Source organism: Pseudopodoces humilis, chromosome 5 (assembly GCF_049639895.1).
Source record: "Pseudopodoces humilis isolate 2021_Gansu_Grassland_sample_001 chromosome 5, ASM4963989v1, whole genome shotgun sequence".
Taxonomy (NCBI): Eukaryota; Metazoa; Chordata; class Aves; order Passeriformes; family Paridae; genus Pseudopodoces; species Pseudopodoces humilis.
Window position 1 is genome coordinate 892612 of NC_142204.1, and position 20413 is coordinate 913024.

Genomic DNA, 20413 nt, shown 5'->3' on the forward strand with positions numbered 1-20413 from the left:
CTCTTCCTTACCCACTCCAGGACACTGCTGCCCCCAAGGACCCCAAGGACACACTGCTGGCTCATGGACAGCTTGTTGTCCAGCAGGAGCCCCAGCTCCTCTGCAGAGCTGCTTCCCAGCCTGTGATGGTCCATGGGCTTATTCCTCCCCAGGTACAGGGCCCTGTCTTCGCTGAATTTCAGACACTTCTTCCCTGCCCATCTCTCTAACCTGCTGAGGTCTCTCTGAGGGCCCACATGGCTCTCAGGGCTATTGGCCACTCCTGCCAGCTTTGTGTCAGCAGTGAACTTGCTGAGGAGGCATCTGCCCCTTCATCCGAGTCATTGGTGAATAAGCTGGATAATACTGGGCCCAGTACTGAGCCTTGGAGAATATCATTAATGACAGGCCTCCAACTAGACCCTGTGCCACTAATTACAACCCTCTGGGATCAGCCCTCAGCCACTTCTCCTTCCAGCTCCTTGTCCACCCATCCCATCCTGATACAACAAAGCATTATTTATGTGTGTTTATATCTGCAACCAGAGGCTGCCCCAGGCTCCATGGCTTTCACTAAAGCACGTGAGCTCTCTCCCTCCCTTTCAGGTTTCTTGCCTGTCTCCTGTCCCATGGCAGATGTGCTGGTGAGGGCTGCAGAGCTTGGCAGGACGCAGAGCCTGACATTAGCTAGCTGCTCAGCCATGCCTCCCAGATCCTCACAGCCTGCACAAACTAATCCACGTAAAACAGCGTTGGAAACAAAACTAGTGAGCCCTGACAGCCTTGTTAAACAGGGTCAAATCCCGAGTCTTTGTTGAAAGTAATGCCAGCACCCTGTTTTGTTGTGTCAGAGATTATCTCAGTCCTTCGTTAGCAGGGTCAGAGGTGTCCTATTGAAGAGCTGCCCCCAGCAGGTGCAGCCTCTGCCTGGGAGCACAAACAGAAATTGCCTGGGAGGCTCCCCAGCTCTCCCTGCCCTGCACCTCATTTTATGGAAAGGGGGCCCTAAACTCAGCCCTTCCCGAATTTTTCATCAGCTGCAAACCTTAGAGGTTTGCATTACTGAGGTTTTGAATATGTGCCCGCAAACATCCAGAGCAAATGAGGCAGTGTTCTTGTGGAAGGTCACAGCGGAGGATCCCGGTCGGTATTTACACACTCAAACTCTGTATTTTTGTAAAAAAAATGAGAAATGGTTCTTCAGATACTTTTTATGGGAGCTGGATGACTCTGGTTCGGATTGCATTGAGGAACAATGATTAGATTCAGATTGGGTAAAGTATAATGAAATAAAATAGTACTTTATTATAGATTTCAGTTTTTTGGTTTGTTATATAGAATCTGGCTTGTATAATAAAGGTCATTGCCTTTTCAAAACTATAGAATACTGTACCTTATAAAACATTATAGAAAATAAAATTTTAACTTTCTGGTGAAGATATGTCTCTATCCAATTTCTACAGCAGAGGTGTGATCGTCTTAGAATTGTGTTTTGGCATAATTTGAAACTATTCTCTTTAGAACATGTTTATTGCATTCTTAATTTGCAGTGAAATGTTTGTTGGCAAAACGAGCTAAAAATCTTTATTGACATTGCCTTACGGACAAGTTGTGGACAGACACCTTTTGTCAGAAAAATCTTCTTTTGAGTAGTTAAAGTGAAGTAGTGTTGGGTAATCAGTAGAGTTAATGCATTCATTGTTTCATTTTTCCACCCATATCACCATTATTTCCCCATCTAATCACGCAGCTGTCATCACTGCCCCCTTTCAGAGCGTGGTTTCCTCCTGGATGCTCGGTGTGTTACGGACCAGGGAAAGAGTGGGCAGGTTTCTCCCACTGAAAGCTGGGCAGGATTGTAACTGAGAGGCTGATCTTTGCCTTCATCACTGCTTGGGTCTCAGGCCGTGCTCTCTGTCTGTCTCTCTTATTTCAGATAATTCAGCCCCTGTTAGAACTCGAGCAGAACCGCAGCAAGTTGAAGTTGTACATCGGCCATCTGACAGCCCTGTGCCACGACCGCGACCCCCTGATCCTGCAGGGCCTCACCCCGCCCGCCTCCTACCACCTGGACAGCGACCAGGCAGCCTGGGAGAGGGAACTGCGCAGGATGAGCCAGGAACAGGTGAGTTGGTGGCCTCAGCTTCTGCACAAGGACCTGAGCCTGCCCGCTCAGCCTCTGCTCGCGTGCCGCGCCAAAATGTGCTGACACCGCGTCCACAGTGTCACCGCGGCCTGAGTGCTGACAGCAGGTAGCAAAGATCAACTCCTCAGTCATAAAAGGAGGCAGTCATTTTTTTAATCTATTTTTAATAAATAATAATAATATATTTTTCTAATTTATTATCTATTATGGAATTTCATCTGCTCTTTTGTCTGTACTTGGGGCCACGCATCTCCGCACTCGTGGGAATCAAATTGCAGGATATCGCTTTTGCCATGTTTTAACTGTTAAATTTTAGCTGTTCTCTATAATTCAGTGTAGTCATCAAGATCTTAAGTCTTACTTTAGTTCTATAAACCATTTCTATTTTAATTGACGCATTTTTATGAGTGGTTTTGTATAAGTGAATGCAGTGTCCATGTTACAAAATATTCTGCCAGTAATTTCTACTGCTTACCCACCTTTTGGACTCAGTGTGCTGGATGTGACACACCCATGCTTATATCCACATACACAGTGACTTCAGAAACCCAACTGTATATTTCCAGGAGTTTTGGAATACAGAACTGAGAGGGTTTAATAAGAGTTTGTCAGATGAAGTCTCCAGAAGAGGCTGTCAGTCTATTTATAAATCATCTACTGAAATAATCTCCCTCCCAGCTTGTCCTGCCTTCCTTAATCCCTTCATTGGCAGTTTTTTGTCTCTTTTTTCTGGACTGTAATTCACCATTCACTACAACCTTTTTTCTAATGTGTTCTTATTTATCTTTTCAACATTTTTTTACTTTAACTTTCTAGTCCTATGTTCCTGAATGCCTTTTTTTTTCTTTAAATTAAACTATTACAAGGGACTTGTACCAGAGCTAAATGTGACTAGTTTTGTCTTTTTAACCCTGACTTTGATTATAATGCCAATTCTTTCACTATTCACTTTCATATGTTTTATACCAAACTCTATCCAGTGTACACAATAGCCTACACAGTTAAAAGTTGATTTCTGTGGGTCAGTGAACATATCCTGAGCCTATCTTGAACACTTCAGCTCTGGTTTTCTTCCTTTGTGATTTTAAAACTAATTTCCTTGAACTTTTGACTCAAGACTGAATTTTGATTCAAAAATTGGAGAGAGCAGCCAAATTGCAGGAAACCAACAGAAGCATGTCTGCAAATGCAGAAAGAGCAGACCTCTGGAGATAAATATGTCTGTAACAGGGCTGAGATGGTACAAGACAGTCATGCTCTCCCTCTGTACCTGTCTTCATACATTTACTGATTCAGCATGTGCCCTGTGCCTCCCTTGATAGTGATGTGCCTCTATGGCCATGACACATTCCTTTTCCCTTCAGAGCCTCCTGCCTTCTGTAATCACTGATACAGGATTAAAATTTCTTCAGTTTTATGCAAGCCATCCTCCTCTGTTAAAGCCTTACAGCTCCTATGGTATAAATCAAAGCACAAGACACATTATTTTGAACCACCTTGTCTGTCAGATTTGGGATGAAGCAGTGGGAGACAAAACCTGTCACATGTATGGGAGGCACCTCTGAAAATGACAGTGGATATGGGCAAAGTTTGGATATCTGATATAAATTACCTCATTAATTATAGCTGTATACAATCATGATCTGTGGGGATCAGGATCTATTTGATCAAGAGATGTGGGTAAAGAAGATAGGAAAGGCTTTCTTTGTCAAGTTCTTGTGAATAGTAATCCCAAAAATAATATTTCCCATTAAAACTTTGCTAGTCTGTTAGCCACATTTATGGGCTACACAGTAAAGAAAGCTTTGTGAGAAATTGTGGAAAAAGGGAATTACCTAAGTTGTTCTGGAAAGAGAAAAGAATTCTTTTTCTACCCCCTCACATTATTGTCTTAATTCTGCAGTGCTGTCATCACAGTTGTTTAAAGTTACTTCTCCATTCACGATTCCCAAGCATAAATAATGTCAGCTAAAATAAAATGTAGCTGTCTTTTCTGCTTTCCCATACTCACTGGGATGGTATTTCAGAAGCTTCAGTTGCAAAACACAAACTAATGATATATTTCAATTTACAAAGCAGACTTTTCATTTAAGCCATGGAGCTTTTCTGTTTCTAGCTGCAGAGTTTCCTTTGTGCTTCAAGTGTTCCCATGGGGGGTGGGAATCAGTTCTCCAGATTTGCAGAAGCCCATCACAGAACACCCATTTTGCATCTTTGGAATTTTAATGAGTTTTGTAAATTACTTCAAATCCAGTGCATTAAATTCACTCCTGTCCCTTCTAATATGATCTTCTGTAGATAATGCTTTACAAGCCTCAGTGGGAAAAAATTAATCCTCTTGAATGTTAAGAAGTGCTAACGTGATTAGGGAGGATACATTTAACCAACACCAATAATATTTAAGCATGATGCCAACGTATCCACTTCTCACCAATGAGATTACCCAGTTTGGTTTGGTTGTTTTGGGGTTATTATTATAAATAGTTAAGAATTCATTTTCCTACTGCTGCTTTTGGAGCTGTTATTTGCCACTGCAGCAACTTTCATTGACAGAGGTTGCTTTGCTGTGTTTGATCACAGCCAACTACTTGGTGCATCTTTCACAGCTGCTGGGGAGGCTCAGGTATGAACAGCAGGAGTTTTCTGTGGCTTCTTTTGGTAGATACAACTGGTGTATGAAATGGATTTGGTAGATACAGCTGGTGTATGAAATGGATTTAACCTTTCCACTCTTCCAGTGCATCCACGGAGAGCCACAGAAACTAATGTACAAACAGCTGTTGCAAAAGTATCTGCCAGCACCAACACCATGGATCTAAGGCAAATTTGTTGCCACAAAAATAATTTTGTAGTCTCAAAGTTTGACTGATATCGGTGCCTCTTATGCACAATAGTGTCTTGACACTACCATTAAGTTCAGTGGTATTCCTTAGGGACTTCCAGTGATTGCAGAATATGCTGAGTTGGGAAGGAGCCACAAGGACCATCCAGTCCAACTCTTATCCCTGCACAAAACATTCCCAAGAATCACAGCAGGTGCCTGAGAGCATTATCCAAACACTTCTTGAACTCTGTCAGGCTTGGGGCTGCGACCAGGTCCCTGGGGAAGATTGATTGTAATCAAGCTATGGGGCCAAGATACTGTGTCATTCTTTGTTGGCATTTTATCAAAGACATTTTGTAAGGCTGACTTACTGTGGTAAAACTGTGCTCCATTTGTAGTGAAGAACTGAAGCCAGTACTTAGGAGTATATGGTGTCTCAAAATCTAATCTAAAATAATATACTAGACTAAGTTGTGGACAGTAAAGACTCTAAAATGCTCAGAACCGTGTCATTAAATTATTCCTGTGGTGGAAAATGTCCCTTTGGGGCAGTTCTGACCCAATGTCCCCAAATAAGCTACCCAGTACTGTCTCTGGAACTGTCATCCTTCCACCAGTTCTGTCCTATTTGACTTTTCTTATTAAAAAACTGAAGCTACCAGAAGGAAAGGGGAATGTCCCAAGTCTTAACACCAAGAAATAAAAATTCCGTTCATTCATTATAAATAATTGCATTATCCTAGCAATTTCTCTTAAATACCATATTTTCTTTCCCTTTGTCCTAGAGGTATCATTATGTTGATATCCCTGAGCTCTGTGGAATGACTGCTCCGTTTCACATTTCAGATAGCTGCCTGTAAGTGCAGAATTTTAGTCCTCAGTGAAAGGAAATGGCATTAAGAACATAATTACATGGTGCACACTTTCATTTATAGTTTGGGTTTTGTCTTGCTCTTGCCTGTACAAAAGAAGAGAGTGTAGAAACTGGAATTTGCTGAAAATCCTCACTGGAGTGTGTCAGAGGTGGTGCAGTGCACTGGGCTCGAGGGGCAGCAGTGTGAGAAAGTAAAGAGAAAACAGAAAAAGAAACAGAGCAACCAGATGTTGGAAGCAGGCAGCAGTGTGAGGTTTGTTAACAGCTTAAGGACTATCAGCACTGTTTCCAAACCCAGCTGTAAATGTGCAGAACCTTGTGTTACAGAGAATTCCTTATTTTCAATAGGTCCTGCACTGATATTTGGAAAAACTATTTCTTCTAACAGAAGAGTTACACAATTAAAATAACTTCCTTAACCCTAGGAGTAGGAGGCATTTTTCCCCCTGGCTCCCTGCCATCAGAGGCTCTTTGCAGCCATGTCCAGCACATCCTGGCTTCCTCAGGCTGCTGGGGGTTCTGCTGGCCCCCAGGTTTGTTCCCTGCACACTCCCTCCTTCCCCAGAGGTGTTTCTGGAAGGTTTGCACCGTGACCTGGGCAGCAGCAGCAGTCCTGGACACCTGGGCAGGTGCATTTCCATCAGAGGCTCTCTCAGAAGTCACCTGCTGTGAGTTACAGAGAGAGGCACTTGTGGAAAATCTCTGTGATCATCCAAGAGCTTTCACTGTGCAGGAAGGTTTTCTTCCCTCTCCCTGTGCACCAGCTTCAGCCAAAGCACAGACCTGCTAGGGATTCCTGCTCACTAATCCTCTCCCAAGGAATCAGGAATGCTGGTTCTGCTGGGCTGCCTGGAGCTCAGGAGGGAGAAAGGTGATAATGTCACTTCACAGCCTGCTGTGTCAGCTCAATACTCGTGGCTCTGGTCCAAGGAGCAACATTTACCTTGCACTTAATTCACATTTCGGTCTCCACAGAGCAATGTAAGCTTTTTGTGCAAAAGGACACCAAACCTTGTATCTGTAGCTGTCAAATTTCATTTTAAAACTGCATATTCGATTGCTAAACTCTGAAAATATTCAACAGGTATTTTGATTTGTTTTACACGCAATATTGCAAGTGGGATAAACTTTACTCTAAATTACGAATAGCCATTTTATAAACATCCTGGGTACTTCTCTGCTCAGATTCTGCTTGTGTTCTTCTGTGTCATCTATGAGGAATTACTCAGCTTTCTTAGTTTCTGTAAAGAAATTACTCTGCTATGATTTGCATTTAGTCATCCTAAATTACTCTGTTACTTCAGAGTTTACCCTTGTCTTCCATCTCTGACTGCTCTTCTATTAACTTGTTATCTTCCCCCACTTGATTTATGTCATTTATTTTTAATTTGTAATCTTATGGGAATGCATAATGTATTTTAAAGTTAAACAGTCCACTTCTGGTCTCTGTTAGAAATTAGAAGTAATAATTGCAACAATTTATATCCTTCTTCATGTGCAAGTCTGTTTCCTGAGTTTGGTTGAGAAAGCAATGGATATGGGAACTCTCTAAAATTGTTACATTTTAAAGCATTTTAAACTTTTCTATGTAATATAAAACATATATATTATGGTTTGGGTGAGGATGAGAACAGTGCCATAGCTCTTAAATACTGGTTAAAATCACAAACATTCTCTGTAAGTTAGCCATGTCCATAATGCCGTAATATAATTCATTTTTATTTGTCCATGAAATTGCTAATATTAATTAAATTACACCCTATCAATCAGGAACATTAACAATTCCTAACTTGAAATGAGATATAAAGGGAAAACCACTGATTTCAGGACACCATTGAGCGTTTTGTGTGTGTGGGGGGTGTCAGAAAATGAGAGTGGTGTCACTTGAAGCAGTCCCTGCAAGCAGGAGCTCCAACCCCGAGCTGTTCCCTGGTTTTCTCCAGGGCAGCTCACCTCTCCTCATGTTTTACTCTTAGCAGCAAGTTCTGTTACTCCAGGCCTTGCTCATACCCTGTGGTCCTTGTGAAAGCTTTCTGCAGCATCTCCTGATGCTGAGCTGTGGATTCTGCTTGGCTCTCTATCTCTTTTCAAGTTAGGAATAGTTAATGTTAATGTTAATAGTTAATGTTAATGGCTATTATAGATTCTGATTAAAATTAGTAATTCCATGCACAAATAAAAATGGGCAATGTTATAGCATTGTGAATATTATTTAAAAAGACAAAACTGTTTCATTTGAAATCTTACTTCTGTTTTTCAAATGCATGTTTTTTAAATCTTTTGAAAGATATAAACCCCAAATTTCCAGATAGGGCAGAAATATTAAAGGGTTGGCATTAAAAATGTTTCTTTTTTTTTGTTTTTGAAATTTGTCAGACTGGATTTCCATACTCATAACCCTTTCTTTTGGCTCTTTTATAGGTATATAGTTCAGAAATAAAGGTTTATATGTAATTAGCTCTCCCTGTATCAAACACACATATTTACACTGGTTTCTCTGGGTAGATGCAAAATTTACCTGAGCTACAGTGAAGTTTAACTTGAGACAAAACAAAGATTTAGATTAAATCAGTGAAATTTCTTACTGATGCTTACCTGTGTTACTTTAAGCTCTAAGTGTATTTTTCAAACTAACCATAACCTGATCCAGAAACACTTGAACTTTGGAGGAACATAATTCTATATCTTGATGTTGTATCTTTATAGAAGTTCTCCACTAACTCACTTCTTGTGCTGCTGTACAAGCTCTCCATATTCTCAATTCAGGTTTACTGTCCATAGCCCAGGATGAGATACCAATTTATCCATGTTTGCCTTTTGTCATCAGTGTTTCTGTGGAATTGTTAATGAGGTAAAAATCACACTGGGGAGTATAAATAAGTTTTAAAGAATCTCAATTTTTAATTTAATTTTGCCTTCTTTGCATTATGGCAAAAGCAGAGGCCAGAAAGGTTCTGCAGAGCAGCAGCAGAGTTCCCCCAGTGTACCTATAAAACCTTAGCATCCTCTTTTCTTAACTGTGAAGTTATCTTCATGCAACTCTGAATATCTGCTAATCTTTAAATGAGTTCTGAAATATCTTGGAGCAGAGAAGCTAAATTCATGGTGAATTGTTAGGGATTTATTTTTTTTTTCAGTGATGGACTTTAACTGTAAATGGAAAATTATTCCTATCATGGCTTGCTCTAAACCCAGGAAGGAAGGCAGCAGTGCTGAAAAGTGTCTGAAGCTATTGCAGATTATCTGCAAGCTTTCTTTCCCCTGAGATGCTGAAAGCCATTTCTGTTCTTCTGTCCAAAGATAAATACTATGAAGCACCTCTGGAATCTTTGCTGTCCTTTTCTTTCTGAGCTGTCTATTCTTAACTTGTTATCAACTGGACAAAGAACATATCTGGCTTTGCCTTCTCATTTTTGGTCATTTCTATGAGGCAAGTATGTGAATCTCCTCATATCCTCAACTGGAAATGCCAAAAAGAAAAAAAAAAAAATAAAAAGGATTGTTTACATTTCTTTATTTTCTTAGAAAAATGGCATAGGGAAGATAACAACATGTCAGCTTGCATTCACAAGAAAAAAATCTAGGAAACCAGAACTGATATTAATACTTTTAGAGGAATTTGGACTTCCAAACACGCAGGTGAATCCAGTTATGGCACTGGGAAGTGGCTGTTCCCTGGGCTGAAGGAGGCCTGGCGTGCTGCTGTGAGAGCAGTGACATCAGTGGAGATGATATCCCTGATGTAGAAATGCTGCCACCAGCCACAGAGTCAATTAAGATGTCTTTGCTGCAGTAGGAATCACATTATTAAACCTAGCTGTTGTGGAGCTAGCAAACTCAACTCAAGGCTATCTTTGCTATTTTTCCAAAGATGTTTCACCACAGACATCTGCCAGCCAGCTGTGTGGGCTTTCTGTCTGTGCTGATTTGTCAAGTATTGTTGCTGGCCTTTAGCATTCAGAGCCATCTCCTTTTGGGCTCTTGATGGTCAAAAACTCTTTACTTGGAAATATTTTCTTCCTCTGGTTAAGTTGGTTACTTTTGTTTGGTTGCACTTGATTTATTGCCTTTGGCATGAAATTATTCTGTTGGGCTTATCTTGATTTTATAAGACATCTTATAAATACATAAATGCTGACCAGTAGAGCAAGAAACTGACACTTCACTGATGTTGCAGTGTGGCCCCACTAAAGACAACATCCTTCAGGATTCTCCCTTGCCCACCAACCCTCCTTCAGTTTTGAAGTTCAGTCTCTTGCAGGTGCTTTTCTATTTCATTATTTTAGTTGCTTTTTCCTTTCCTGAAGCTTCACCTGGAGGATTTGGCTGGAAGGCTGGGAAGAAGGATGCTGGCTGGGCAGGTGGTGCTGGTGCAGGACCTCTGCTTTCCCTGCTAACACTGCCCTCTCCTGGTTCTCCTCCTGTGGACCGAGAGCCCAGGACCCTCGCAGGTGCCAGACAAGAGGAGGAGAATGATAACATTGGCTGTTTCTCCTGTTTCTTGCTCTCTCCCACCTCTCCAGCCTCCCATCCTTCTGGGGGATGGCAGGAGCAATCCTTGTGCTGGCCCAGGAGGGCACAAGGCAGCCCAGTCTCTGAGTTCAGGGCTCAGAGCATTCCCAGGAACGCACCATTCTGGGTGGCTGGCGGGCTGCTGGACCTGGCATCTCACCAGGCTCACAGCCCCAGCCCCACAGGCATTCCCTGAATCCCAATCCCTTGGCTTTTAACATCCAGCACCACTCCTGCCTGCTTGTTCTGAGCCTCTCCATCCTGCTTGCTGACTGCAGCTTTCCTGGGCTTTTCCATGCGCTGGAGGTTCCTGCCAGTGCCTCTGCCAGGCTGAGCACCACCCACACCCTGCTGCTCCTGAGCCACTGTGGGTCACTGCTGGGCCCCCCTTCTCCCCCAGAGCCCAGAGTGCTCCCCTCCCTCTCTTTCCCAGCTCATGTCACTCCACAGAGCAGGATCAGGTTGCCTTTGCATTGTGATTCTTGGCAGGAGCCCCTCTCGGGTTCCTCTGGCTGTTCTGTGACTACAGCAGCCAGTGGGAGCAGAGCACATGAGAGCACATTAAACCAACATTCAGCACGCAGAGCCCCAGTAATTTACTATATATATATATATATATAATTTACTATATGCTACCCTGCCTAGGAAAGGGAACAGGGGAGCTTGCTTGCCCTTTTAATTTCCTTTCTCACACTTTTGTCTACAGAAGCCTGCACCATAACTTCCTTAAAAAGCATTTTTATTTATTCCATGGTCGTTCTTAGGCTGTTTGTTTTTAATCAGTGTTCCTTGCAGAAGCAATCTGCTGTGCTTTGCTTGATACCATCACTAAACAGAGACATGCTGTTGTATCTGATTAGAATTTTAATTGTACAAATCTAACCTTTGCCACGGCATTGTGCTCTTAAAGTGGTAAAATGATCCCTGCTGTGCTACTGCCTGATAGCTTTCTCTTTTTAAAACCTGCATTGAGCAGTGTTACAGGAGTGCAAAACACAGATCAAGAAATTTGTATCCTGATGAACAGTTATCCCTTCAGGCACGAAAAATGCCAGTTTGACATCCTTTCCATGTCATGTATTAACATAGTAGAGTTCCAATAAAAATACTAATCAGTTTGGAATAAGAAATGTTACAGGACTGACAGATAACACTACATTTTTAAGAACCATGCAAAATTTAAAAGGAGGTTCAAACAAGATAAGATAGTTGCTCACAGCAGCTCAAAGTGACAAAGAAACTGGAAATAAGCTTCAGAATTTTAAGTGTAAATACCTCCTACATATATGCTTGTATTCATAGGGAATATACTTTATTCACTAAAAATAGAAGAGCTTTTTGGTATAAAGTATAGGGCAGGGCTGGAAAGCTTATCCAGTCTGTCTGTCCATATCACCTGACCTAGAAAGGGATGCTGCTTCTCCTTCTCCCCTGAGGTCCTTAGAGCACTGTGAGCACTGTAATCCCCAAAATGCTTGCACCAATTACAGCTCTCCTCGGGACTTTGCACACTTCACAGGCCAGCAGGGACTTTATCAATTGCTGGGCAGCTAAACAGGTTACTGAAGGCAGATGTTTCCTGCTCTTTATTGAGACTCTGGGCCCCTAAATCTGGCGATGGCATTAGGCTCAAAGTTGAAAGCTGTGTTTGCATATGTTGTGTGACATGGTTTGGGACACCACTTGTTGGAGAAACTGTTTATAAACTGTAGACAGAGTGAATAATACAAAGTTTGAAATTCTGGGTCCTGTTCTGAGCCAGTTATAGTGATCTGAAGAACGAAATGACACAACAGGAAATGCAGAGTTAGTAAACAAAAATCGTGTATGTTCCACAGCAATTGTGTGGAGTCATCTTCTGACTGAGTTAGGAAAGAGAGTTTCTGAAAATTAATAATCCCTCAGGAAAAAGAGAATTCTGGTTAACTCTGGGTGCATTATGTACAATTATGTGACATTCCTATTGATTTCATATCAGGAATAATTCTCAAGCAGTGACCTATGAAACATGCCGTTGTTCATGAATAACAGTCAAACTGTTTAAAGCAATACACTGGCAAGCTGCTGTATTGCTGCTGGGATATGGCTGCCTTCAGAAAACATTCTAGAGAGGAAGTTTTTCTTACATTTATCACAGAACAATGTATTCAGGAGTAGTTAAGTCATGTGGGCATGGTCTTTACTGAGGAGGTGACAAACCTGTAGAATGAAAAAGTGAAATGAAGAGGATGGAGAGCGTTCAGTTCCAGGTGAGGGAGTCACCGAGGGAAGATGTGGGTGCTGGAAGTGCCCAGCACGTGTCACCTCTGTTAGTTCCCTTCCTACAGTGCTGGTGTAGCTGAGCCTGCTGGGCAGGGCTGTCCCACAGCAAGCACATCTCAGAGCAGGGGGGCTGATGCCTTGAGAGGCTCCCTGGAGCAGAGGCTGGACAGAGTTAAAGGAATAAAGGAGGTATTTATTAAAAACCCTTCCAAGTATCACCTTGAGCAGTGCAAGAGCCTGGCTGTGGCTACACCCAGGATGGACCCTGGGTCAGGAGTTTTCACACTTTGATCAGTTTTGGTCTATGTCCATATTGGGGTTTATTCTCCAATTACAGCTTCAGGTTATGCTGAAGATTTCTCCCCTCAGTTCACTGTTGTTTAAACATTTTGGGCCTGAAGCTGCAATGGTGTCCTCGGTTCTGGGGCTGGAAATTGTCGCGTCTGCCCGAGCTGTGAGGAGAACTTGCTGACACTTTATGTCAAGCTCAGGGTTCCATCCTAATGCAGTGCAGAATCTGGAAAACAGGAAAGCTGAAAGCTCAGGTGTGGTGATGATGGTGTGTCTGTGTGTCCTTGCAGCTGCACGATGAGCTGGAGAAGGGGGAGAGGGAGAACGCGGAGCTGCAGGAGTTCGCCAACGCCATCCTGCAGCAGATCGCGGATCACTGCCCCGACATCCTGGAGCAGGTCGTCAACGCCCTGGAGGAGTCCTCCTGACCTCCACCAGTCCTCCTGACCTCGGCCACCAGTCCACGGAGCAGCACACCAGCAGCCAAGCCCAGTCAGTCCACGGAGCCGTGGGAGTGGAGAGCAATGTGAAAGACAGAACGTGGAATAGAAACTTCCGGTGCACCTTTGACAAAGAAAACAAAGGCAAAAAAAACCCTTCTAAAAACTTCATGCTCTCTAGGTTCTTCCAGTCTATGATTAATCAGCCATTTTTGTATTCATCTTCTCACTGCCTTTCTACTTTAGAACCCAGTTCCTCAGTGACTTTGTTGGTTGTGACTTTCGGATACAGCTAAGCAGAGCTCTTCTGAGTCTACTGAGCAAAGAAGAGGGGATCCACTGAACACAAGCAGCTCTAGTTCTCCATGAGGTTGCAGAAGAGTAGCCCTCACCTTTCATTAATACGTTGCTTTTTCCTTCTTATCTTCTTTCCTTCTTCCTGTTTTTTATTTTCATGAAAGCTGAAAGCCTGAATTTCATAGTGCTAAAGCCAAACCTGAGTGTGCTCTGATTATGGCTCATGACTGGCCAGCATCAGCTAGCTCAGGTCTTGCTGCCTGTCTCAATGCTTCTTATGTTCTTAAATAACAGAGTGAGGAGAGGAAAGTTTCCCTACTTGCTCCTGTTAGTCGTTTCATCTAGCAGCTGGGGAGAAAAGGTAGGGATACTGGTACTTTCTGCTTACTTAACTTGGGTTTTGATTGTTCACTGGTCTGACTCTGAAGTGCTAGGTGGTTTTTTGAGGTAACTGTTTTCATCTGTTGATTTTTGGGGGGATTTTAGATGAGTTTTCTCATCATAGTTCTGTGTCTCCTAAGTTCTTACTTTATAGAGAGCTCTCTCCCTTGGAGCAGGTGTGGTCAACAGGTCAGTTCCCAGCTTTAACTTGTATAGTTTGTCCAGTTTTTCAGGCCATAACTTTGTGAACACTAGCTGTCATCAGAATAGTCTTAGGCATTCTGTAAATGAGAAATTTGCATCATTTAGCTTAAAAGTAGAATTTTAAAGCTAAGTTAGGTAAATCAGTAGCATAGTCCTTACTATAATTATAATTTAATTTATTTTTGTTTAGCTTACATTGAGTTTGAGTTCAGAGCAATAACCCTTATGAAGAGGAGCATCTCTGCTGGAGTTGGCACCCAGCTGAGTAGATAGGTGCAAAATCACAGCTTTACTTAAACCAGTGCAATTCTTCTGTGTGTATGAGAGGCCTTAGTTCTGTTCCCATCCACCTTCGACACTCGTTACAGCTCCTGCTGACAGGTAACATGACCTGAAATCCCAGGTCAGTTTGTCATTGTAGCAAGTCAGAAATCCTATTTTATGAGTAGGACTTGGGTGTTCATTCTTGGGCTATGCATTAATGGGGAGACACGTTTTTTTCCTGGCTGCCAGTGGTTATGTGTGTCTGGGGGCATCTGCAGGACAGAACCCTGTAACACGTCCCCACGTGCTCCTTAAAGGAGCTGCTCCCTTTGGCTGGCTCATATTAACTTCAGAGAGCGAGGGGAAGGCAAAAGGAGACCAAATGTCAACACAGCACTGGAAGAAATCCTGGTTTTCTAGTCACTAGCTAATTATGGATCCTCTCAGTAAACCTCCCATTCAGAGCCTGCAGTTTAATTCCATGTGGCTTACTACATATTGGGCTTAATCACTAAGCTGTTAGCTAAGGAAAATGTTGCAAGCCCTTTCAAGAAAACTGCATTTCTTGTGTCTCTCAGATCCACGGCACAGCTCACCTGTAGGTCTTCCACACCTTGTTTTTATCTTTAGAAGTGACCAATGGCTTCCAGCAGAAAGGAGATCAGCAAAAGTTTGAGTAAGGGAAGATGTACCCTGTAGATCTTCCAAACAAGAACTGAAAATTGGGAAAAACTAAAACCTTACGTAGGCTCTATTGGGAATTAGCTGATTTACACATCCCCATTCATTCTACTGTAATAATTCAGCAGAAGGAGCTGCATTCATAGCCAGGGTGTCTAGGAAGAAGTCTCAAAAGAAGAGGCAATTTTCAACTTTTCCAACTTTGGAATTGCCAGTGCTTTGCAAATGAGGAGAGCTAGCTTTAGTTCTTCCTGTCATAGCAGCCTGTGTCTGAAGCTTTTTGTGTGTGTCATTTGTGAGGAGAGTAATGGGAACCTGAATGTGTGGAAGGGGGGGAATGCCGGAAGGCCAGCAGACAGTGACTGTACACACTGCTGGGCCGTGCCTCATGCCAGAACCACCCCTTTGCTCCCATTATTTGAGTCAGCACGTTTGGATAGGAGCTGTTGTTTTGAAATCTTTCCTCTTGCTTTTTCTTCATCACCCCTAATTACTCACTCAAGGAATTTAATGCCGCCTGTAAAAGCATCAGAGCCATCAGCCCAGCATCATCGGCCACCGCCACCCCTCCTGACTCTCTCATTAACTTATATGGTCAAACCTCCAGCTGCCCTGGTTCCCTGCTGTAAAACAATCCTTCCTCTGTGAGAAGCTGTGGAATTTCCCTTATCGATGGTTCAAATGACTCCTGCTTGTAAACCTCTTACTGAGATGTTCCTTGATAGCGTTTCTGCTGGAGGCAGGGGGAGGGGATGGGAGCCAGGGGCCATCACTTCAGGCTGTTATTTCAATTCCCTGGCTCTCCTGCCTTGCCCACACACGGCAGGGAAGTGCTGCTGCTCCTTCAGCATCTCCAAGTCAGCTTGTGGCTGCATTTCTGTAGTTCAAAGTGCCCCAGGCGAAGGCCCGGTGCTGTCACGGCAGCGTGTGCAGGATCTGTGTGTCAGCAGCCCTGTGAAGCTCGCTGTTTACACATCTCCCGGCCTCTTCCCAGGGAGGATTCGTCAAGCCTGGCTGGTTTTCACGCTGCCCATTTGGTCCTTTATCTGCCAGCCACACACCTGCTGTTCCTTCCATCTGAATTGTTGGGCCCTGGCGATTTTCTCGTTAACCACTGCTATCTCCTAGGTCTTGTAGGCTTCCCATCTTAAAGATTGATCTTAGACCTCTGTAAAGCGCTTTCAGGGAGGGAGCAGATCTCCTTCAGGAACAGTCTTGATCCAACTTGATCTCCATTGAACTGTCTCAGGTAATCTCTCTGATCCTGTGTCAACAGAGATCCTGTGGTGAACAGCTCGAGGAGCTTTGGGCTTTGGGAGGTACTGCTGGCCACCATTTAGTGCTGAACATGACCACTGAAAGTTTTTTCTTTTCCCTCGTATGGAGTGCCACACCACTGGCCTTAAGGCAACAAAGGAATTTTATTCTCATAACCCATCATGGAATTGAATATGAGGCACATGGGAGAAGGGCCTTATGTGGCATACCCTGCAGTGCTGATCCAGCTGCCTAACCCACCACTGCTCTTTTAAGATTGTATTCCCAAGTGTCAGCAGCCAGGCAGATGCAGTTTCCTACCACAGCAGTCCTGCAGTGCAGCAGCTCTAGGAAATCAGGGGCCCTTCCCAGGGACCCCAGGGAAATTTGCTCCTTCTTCTCTTGTTTAATGAAGTTCCATTTGCTCCAGGAGCTGTGGAAGTTTCAGCTGCTTTGATGCTACTTTTTTTCCTCCTGAGCTTCTCTTCATTTGTAGAGAAGCTGAGAGATGTAAGGACTCTAGGAGCTGTTTGTAGGAAATTAATAAGGTCATTTTGACAGGGTTTGGGCTAAAAAATAACTGAAGCCTGAAGCCAGTGTACACTGCAAAAGCTGACACTGCAACCACACTTGTTCATGATAACCACCAGTCCAAGTCCATATTTTCCTCTGAATCCAACCTCATGTAAAACACTAAAAGGACATAACACTAGAATTGCAGGGTGAGGACATGAGCACTGTTTGCCATTGGAAGAAGAATTACCTGGCATGCTCCCAGATGAAGCTCTAAGCTTCTCCAAGTACTCTCTCTCGTTTTGACTGCCTTTAACCAGCTTTCACTCCAGAAAATGCCAAACCCTCTTTGGAGTATCCAGTTTTTGCCAAGTCCTGGGGACAGAAAGTCTGACGTGACGCGCGGAACCGCGTGCGCTGTTTCTCGTTGCACGGCTGGAATATCCCTTCTCTAGAAAACTTCCTGGTACTTCTGGGCTCTGAAATTTGCACAAGGGAGCATAAATGTCATAGATCTTGCAGAGATAACCCTGGTTTTTGAACCAAAGGGGCACCTCTTTTCATTTGCCCTGTAATTCCCACCCGTTCTACTGCTAGGGCTCAATTTGTTGGGAAATTTTCACATCTGAAGAGGGTTGACAGGGTTGAGTCCCCACTCCTGTACTAATTGCCAATCACTGCCACTGCAGGGCTCTTTACAAAGGATGTAGAGTCATGCTCTGATACCATTTTAAAGCAAAACTGTCACTCCATACGTAACATGTACATCCCTCAAATGACTCCAGTGAAGTGCTGAAGGGAAAAGTACAATCAAGGCATCTGATACTGAGAGGAAGCCTCTCCTCAGCTCCACGCCAGCACTGGAAGAGGGACCTGGAGAGGCTGTGGAAGGCTGTGGATAACCAACACTCAGTGTGGATAACCAACACTGCCCCAGCGGGGTGGGAGGGTCGGGCACGGGGCACCAGGGGCCAACTCTCTGACCCCTTTCATCCACGTGGTGAGGAAGAGGAGTGTCAGGGGGTTTTTTTAAACACAATGATGTTTTTAATTGTTTTTTCCACAAAAAAATGGAAGGAACCTTATGCAACAGCAGATCTTTCTGAACAAAATGGCTGTGTCCACTGACTATTTTTAAAACAAAAAAAAAAAAAAAGAAAAAAAGAAAAAAAAAGAGAAAAACTGTTTCAAAACTTTTTAGTGTCAAAAGCATAAACTCAGAAATCCTGACTTTTTCCAGTGTGTGTGGTGAGTGCTGTAACCCTGTCATCAGTATCTCCCCTGACTTTTTCAGGGGTGTTTTTTTCTCCTGTTTTGTTTTCTGCTTGTCGATATTGTCTGTGTGGTCCTAAGGCTGGGGCAGTTACCAACAATGTGTGTCTGTTGTCGGATTGAAAAAAAAAAAAGATAGTAGTAGAACTGAAAAAGATGTGTTTTAAAAAATATATAAAAATAAATTTCATTAAAAGGAATTCAAGTAAAGAAGCAACAAAGCCATGACTCCTCCTCTCAGGATTGTACAGAAAAGGATTTGTGGGCTTATAATTATAACCAGTTGCCTTTCACAGGCTTTTGAGGTCCAAGGCAGCTTGGCCTCTTAGGAAATGTTACAAACCCTGTATAAATTCCTGCTTTCCCAGGTTTATACTGTACATGTGTAAGACAGAAATGGGCAGAATGAAACAGTGTTTTGGAACTCAGTCTTTTCTGGTGACAGTTATCAACACCAGGTGTCCCCTAAAATGGGAACCACAGATGTGAATGGGCCAAAAGCGTTGGACAAGTGTTCTGTGTTCTCCATCCCACCCCTTATGGCAGGGACACAATCAAGTGAAGATCAGCTAGTGCAGGTAGTTGTGTGTAGGTTCATTCTCAAGGTTGGATTTCCTTGCCTCTGGTGTTGGTACCCAAGCGTTATGGGGCAGGAAAGGACCGGCAGCCACTTTCTGCTCTGGTTGTACCAAAGACTTGCATTGCTTGAAAAGAGCAACATGAGGCTAAACTGGCATGTAAAGTTAACAAAAAAGCCCTGACAAATGGCTTTACCTGTCAACACAGGTAAAGAATTTCAGTAAGCAGATGTATTTTTATTTGCAAACTTAACCATATGCTGTTTGTCCCCATTTTGCAAGCTAGGTTCACATCTTGAAAATCAAGTCCATTTGGTTTCAAGTAGGTATTCCCATTAGGCTCTTGGTGCTTTGGAAGGGCTTTTTGTTCAAAACATTGGCTTCTTCCACTTGGAAACTAGCAAAAAATGGATCCATTGGTCATGTATACTCTTATTTGTTATAAAATGTGGTTACCTTAAAAACCAAATTCAAAGCCAAATTTTAAAAGTAGACGTTGTTCCTTTTATCTGCCCCATCTTCCCAGCCCTCTGCAGACAAGGCCAAGTCCTCCCTGCCCAGGGGTGGCTGCATTTGGCCCCTCATTACACACTCATGACAGTATAACTGGGGAGGCTCTTGTGTAAGATGCCTTTATTTGTTCAGATGCTGGAGGAGGACGAATCCAATGGGACCACAAACAGGGGAATAACTTCTGTGCTAGCCCAACATGCTGCTCCAAGCCCACTAAAACAGTAAATTGCCGTTTCCTTCCAAGGCAATGAGGAGAGCTGCACAAATCATCTGTGGAGTTGGGTTCTGGGGGGCTCCCTGCACTCCACACACACAGATCTCTCATTTGCTTTGGAAGAGACGTGTTGCACTTTAGTGGAGGGGGAGGCAGGCTTTAGGGATGGGATCTAGTGTACTTGAATTCCTTTTGGAAATGACAGCAGCGGGAGACATTGGTGTCCGTGATGCAAGTGCGCACGCTGCCTTCAACTTGTATGTGTTTTATTGCTGGAGTCATGTTACTGACAGGATAATGAAATTGCAAAGAAAATGTGTTATATTCAACTTTGCCTTGATAATATAAACACTTTGTTCTTTTTTTTTTTTTTCTTCTTTTTTTATTCACAGACTAAGTTCATCAGGAAATTATAAAATTATTTAAAACTTCTGTGCCGTGTTTTGATTTCAGCATGTGTTGTTCGGTGTCCTCTCCTGCGTGCCCAGGGTGGGAGGACAGGTAGGAGGGCTGAATGGCTGCAGGGCTGTTCCCTGAGACCAAGCTTGAGGTCCCAGTTGTTGGGGACGAGCGTGCTGGGGTTTGACTGCACCACGTCCCTGGCAGGGCTGATGGGCACAGCTGGGGCTGCCTACAAGGTGAAGGTGAGGCACTGGCAATCCCAGGGGTGTCCCAGGTACCCCTCACACATCAGGTGAGTGGAGATAAAACAGCTGCTGTTGCAGTCAGCTGTCCCCTTTGTCTCTCCTGCCTGTTTTCCAAGTCAGTGACTTAAACGTTGCTAATGGGTGACTGAATTCCAGATGTGCATCCCGTGTTGAGTCAGCGTGGGGATCGCATCTTCCAGAGCAACGTGCCCAGAAAGCCTTGCTGTGGAAAGGCCAGCAGGGCTGTCCTGCTGAACATGTTCC

General features: G+C 43.4%; 1 protein-coding gene across 10 annotated transcripts in view; it reads left to right on the forward strand.

Moving 5' to 3' along the window:
* The window catches only part of ERC1 (ELKS/RAB6-interacting/CAST family member 1), a 274756-nt gene extending 254822 nt beyond the window's left edge, over nucleotides 1-19934 (forward strand). For 8 of the 10 annotated variants that reach the window (XM_014259338.2, XM_088054896.1, XM_088054899.1 and 5 more), the window contains 2 exons: nucleotides 1916-2104; nucleotides 13179-19934. In XM_014259338.2, coding sequence (XP_014114813.1) covers nucleotides 1916-2104; nucleotides 13179-13316 — 327 coding nt within the window. In that variant the 3' untranslated portion in view covers nucleotides 13317-19934. Of the gene's footprint in view, nucleotides 1-1915; nucleotides 2105-13178 lie in introns of those variants that run through there. The other 2 variants (XM_088054903.1, XM_088054904.1) reach the window with 1 other exon arrangement.
* Nucleotides 19935-20413: the final 479 nt, after the last annotated feature.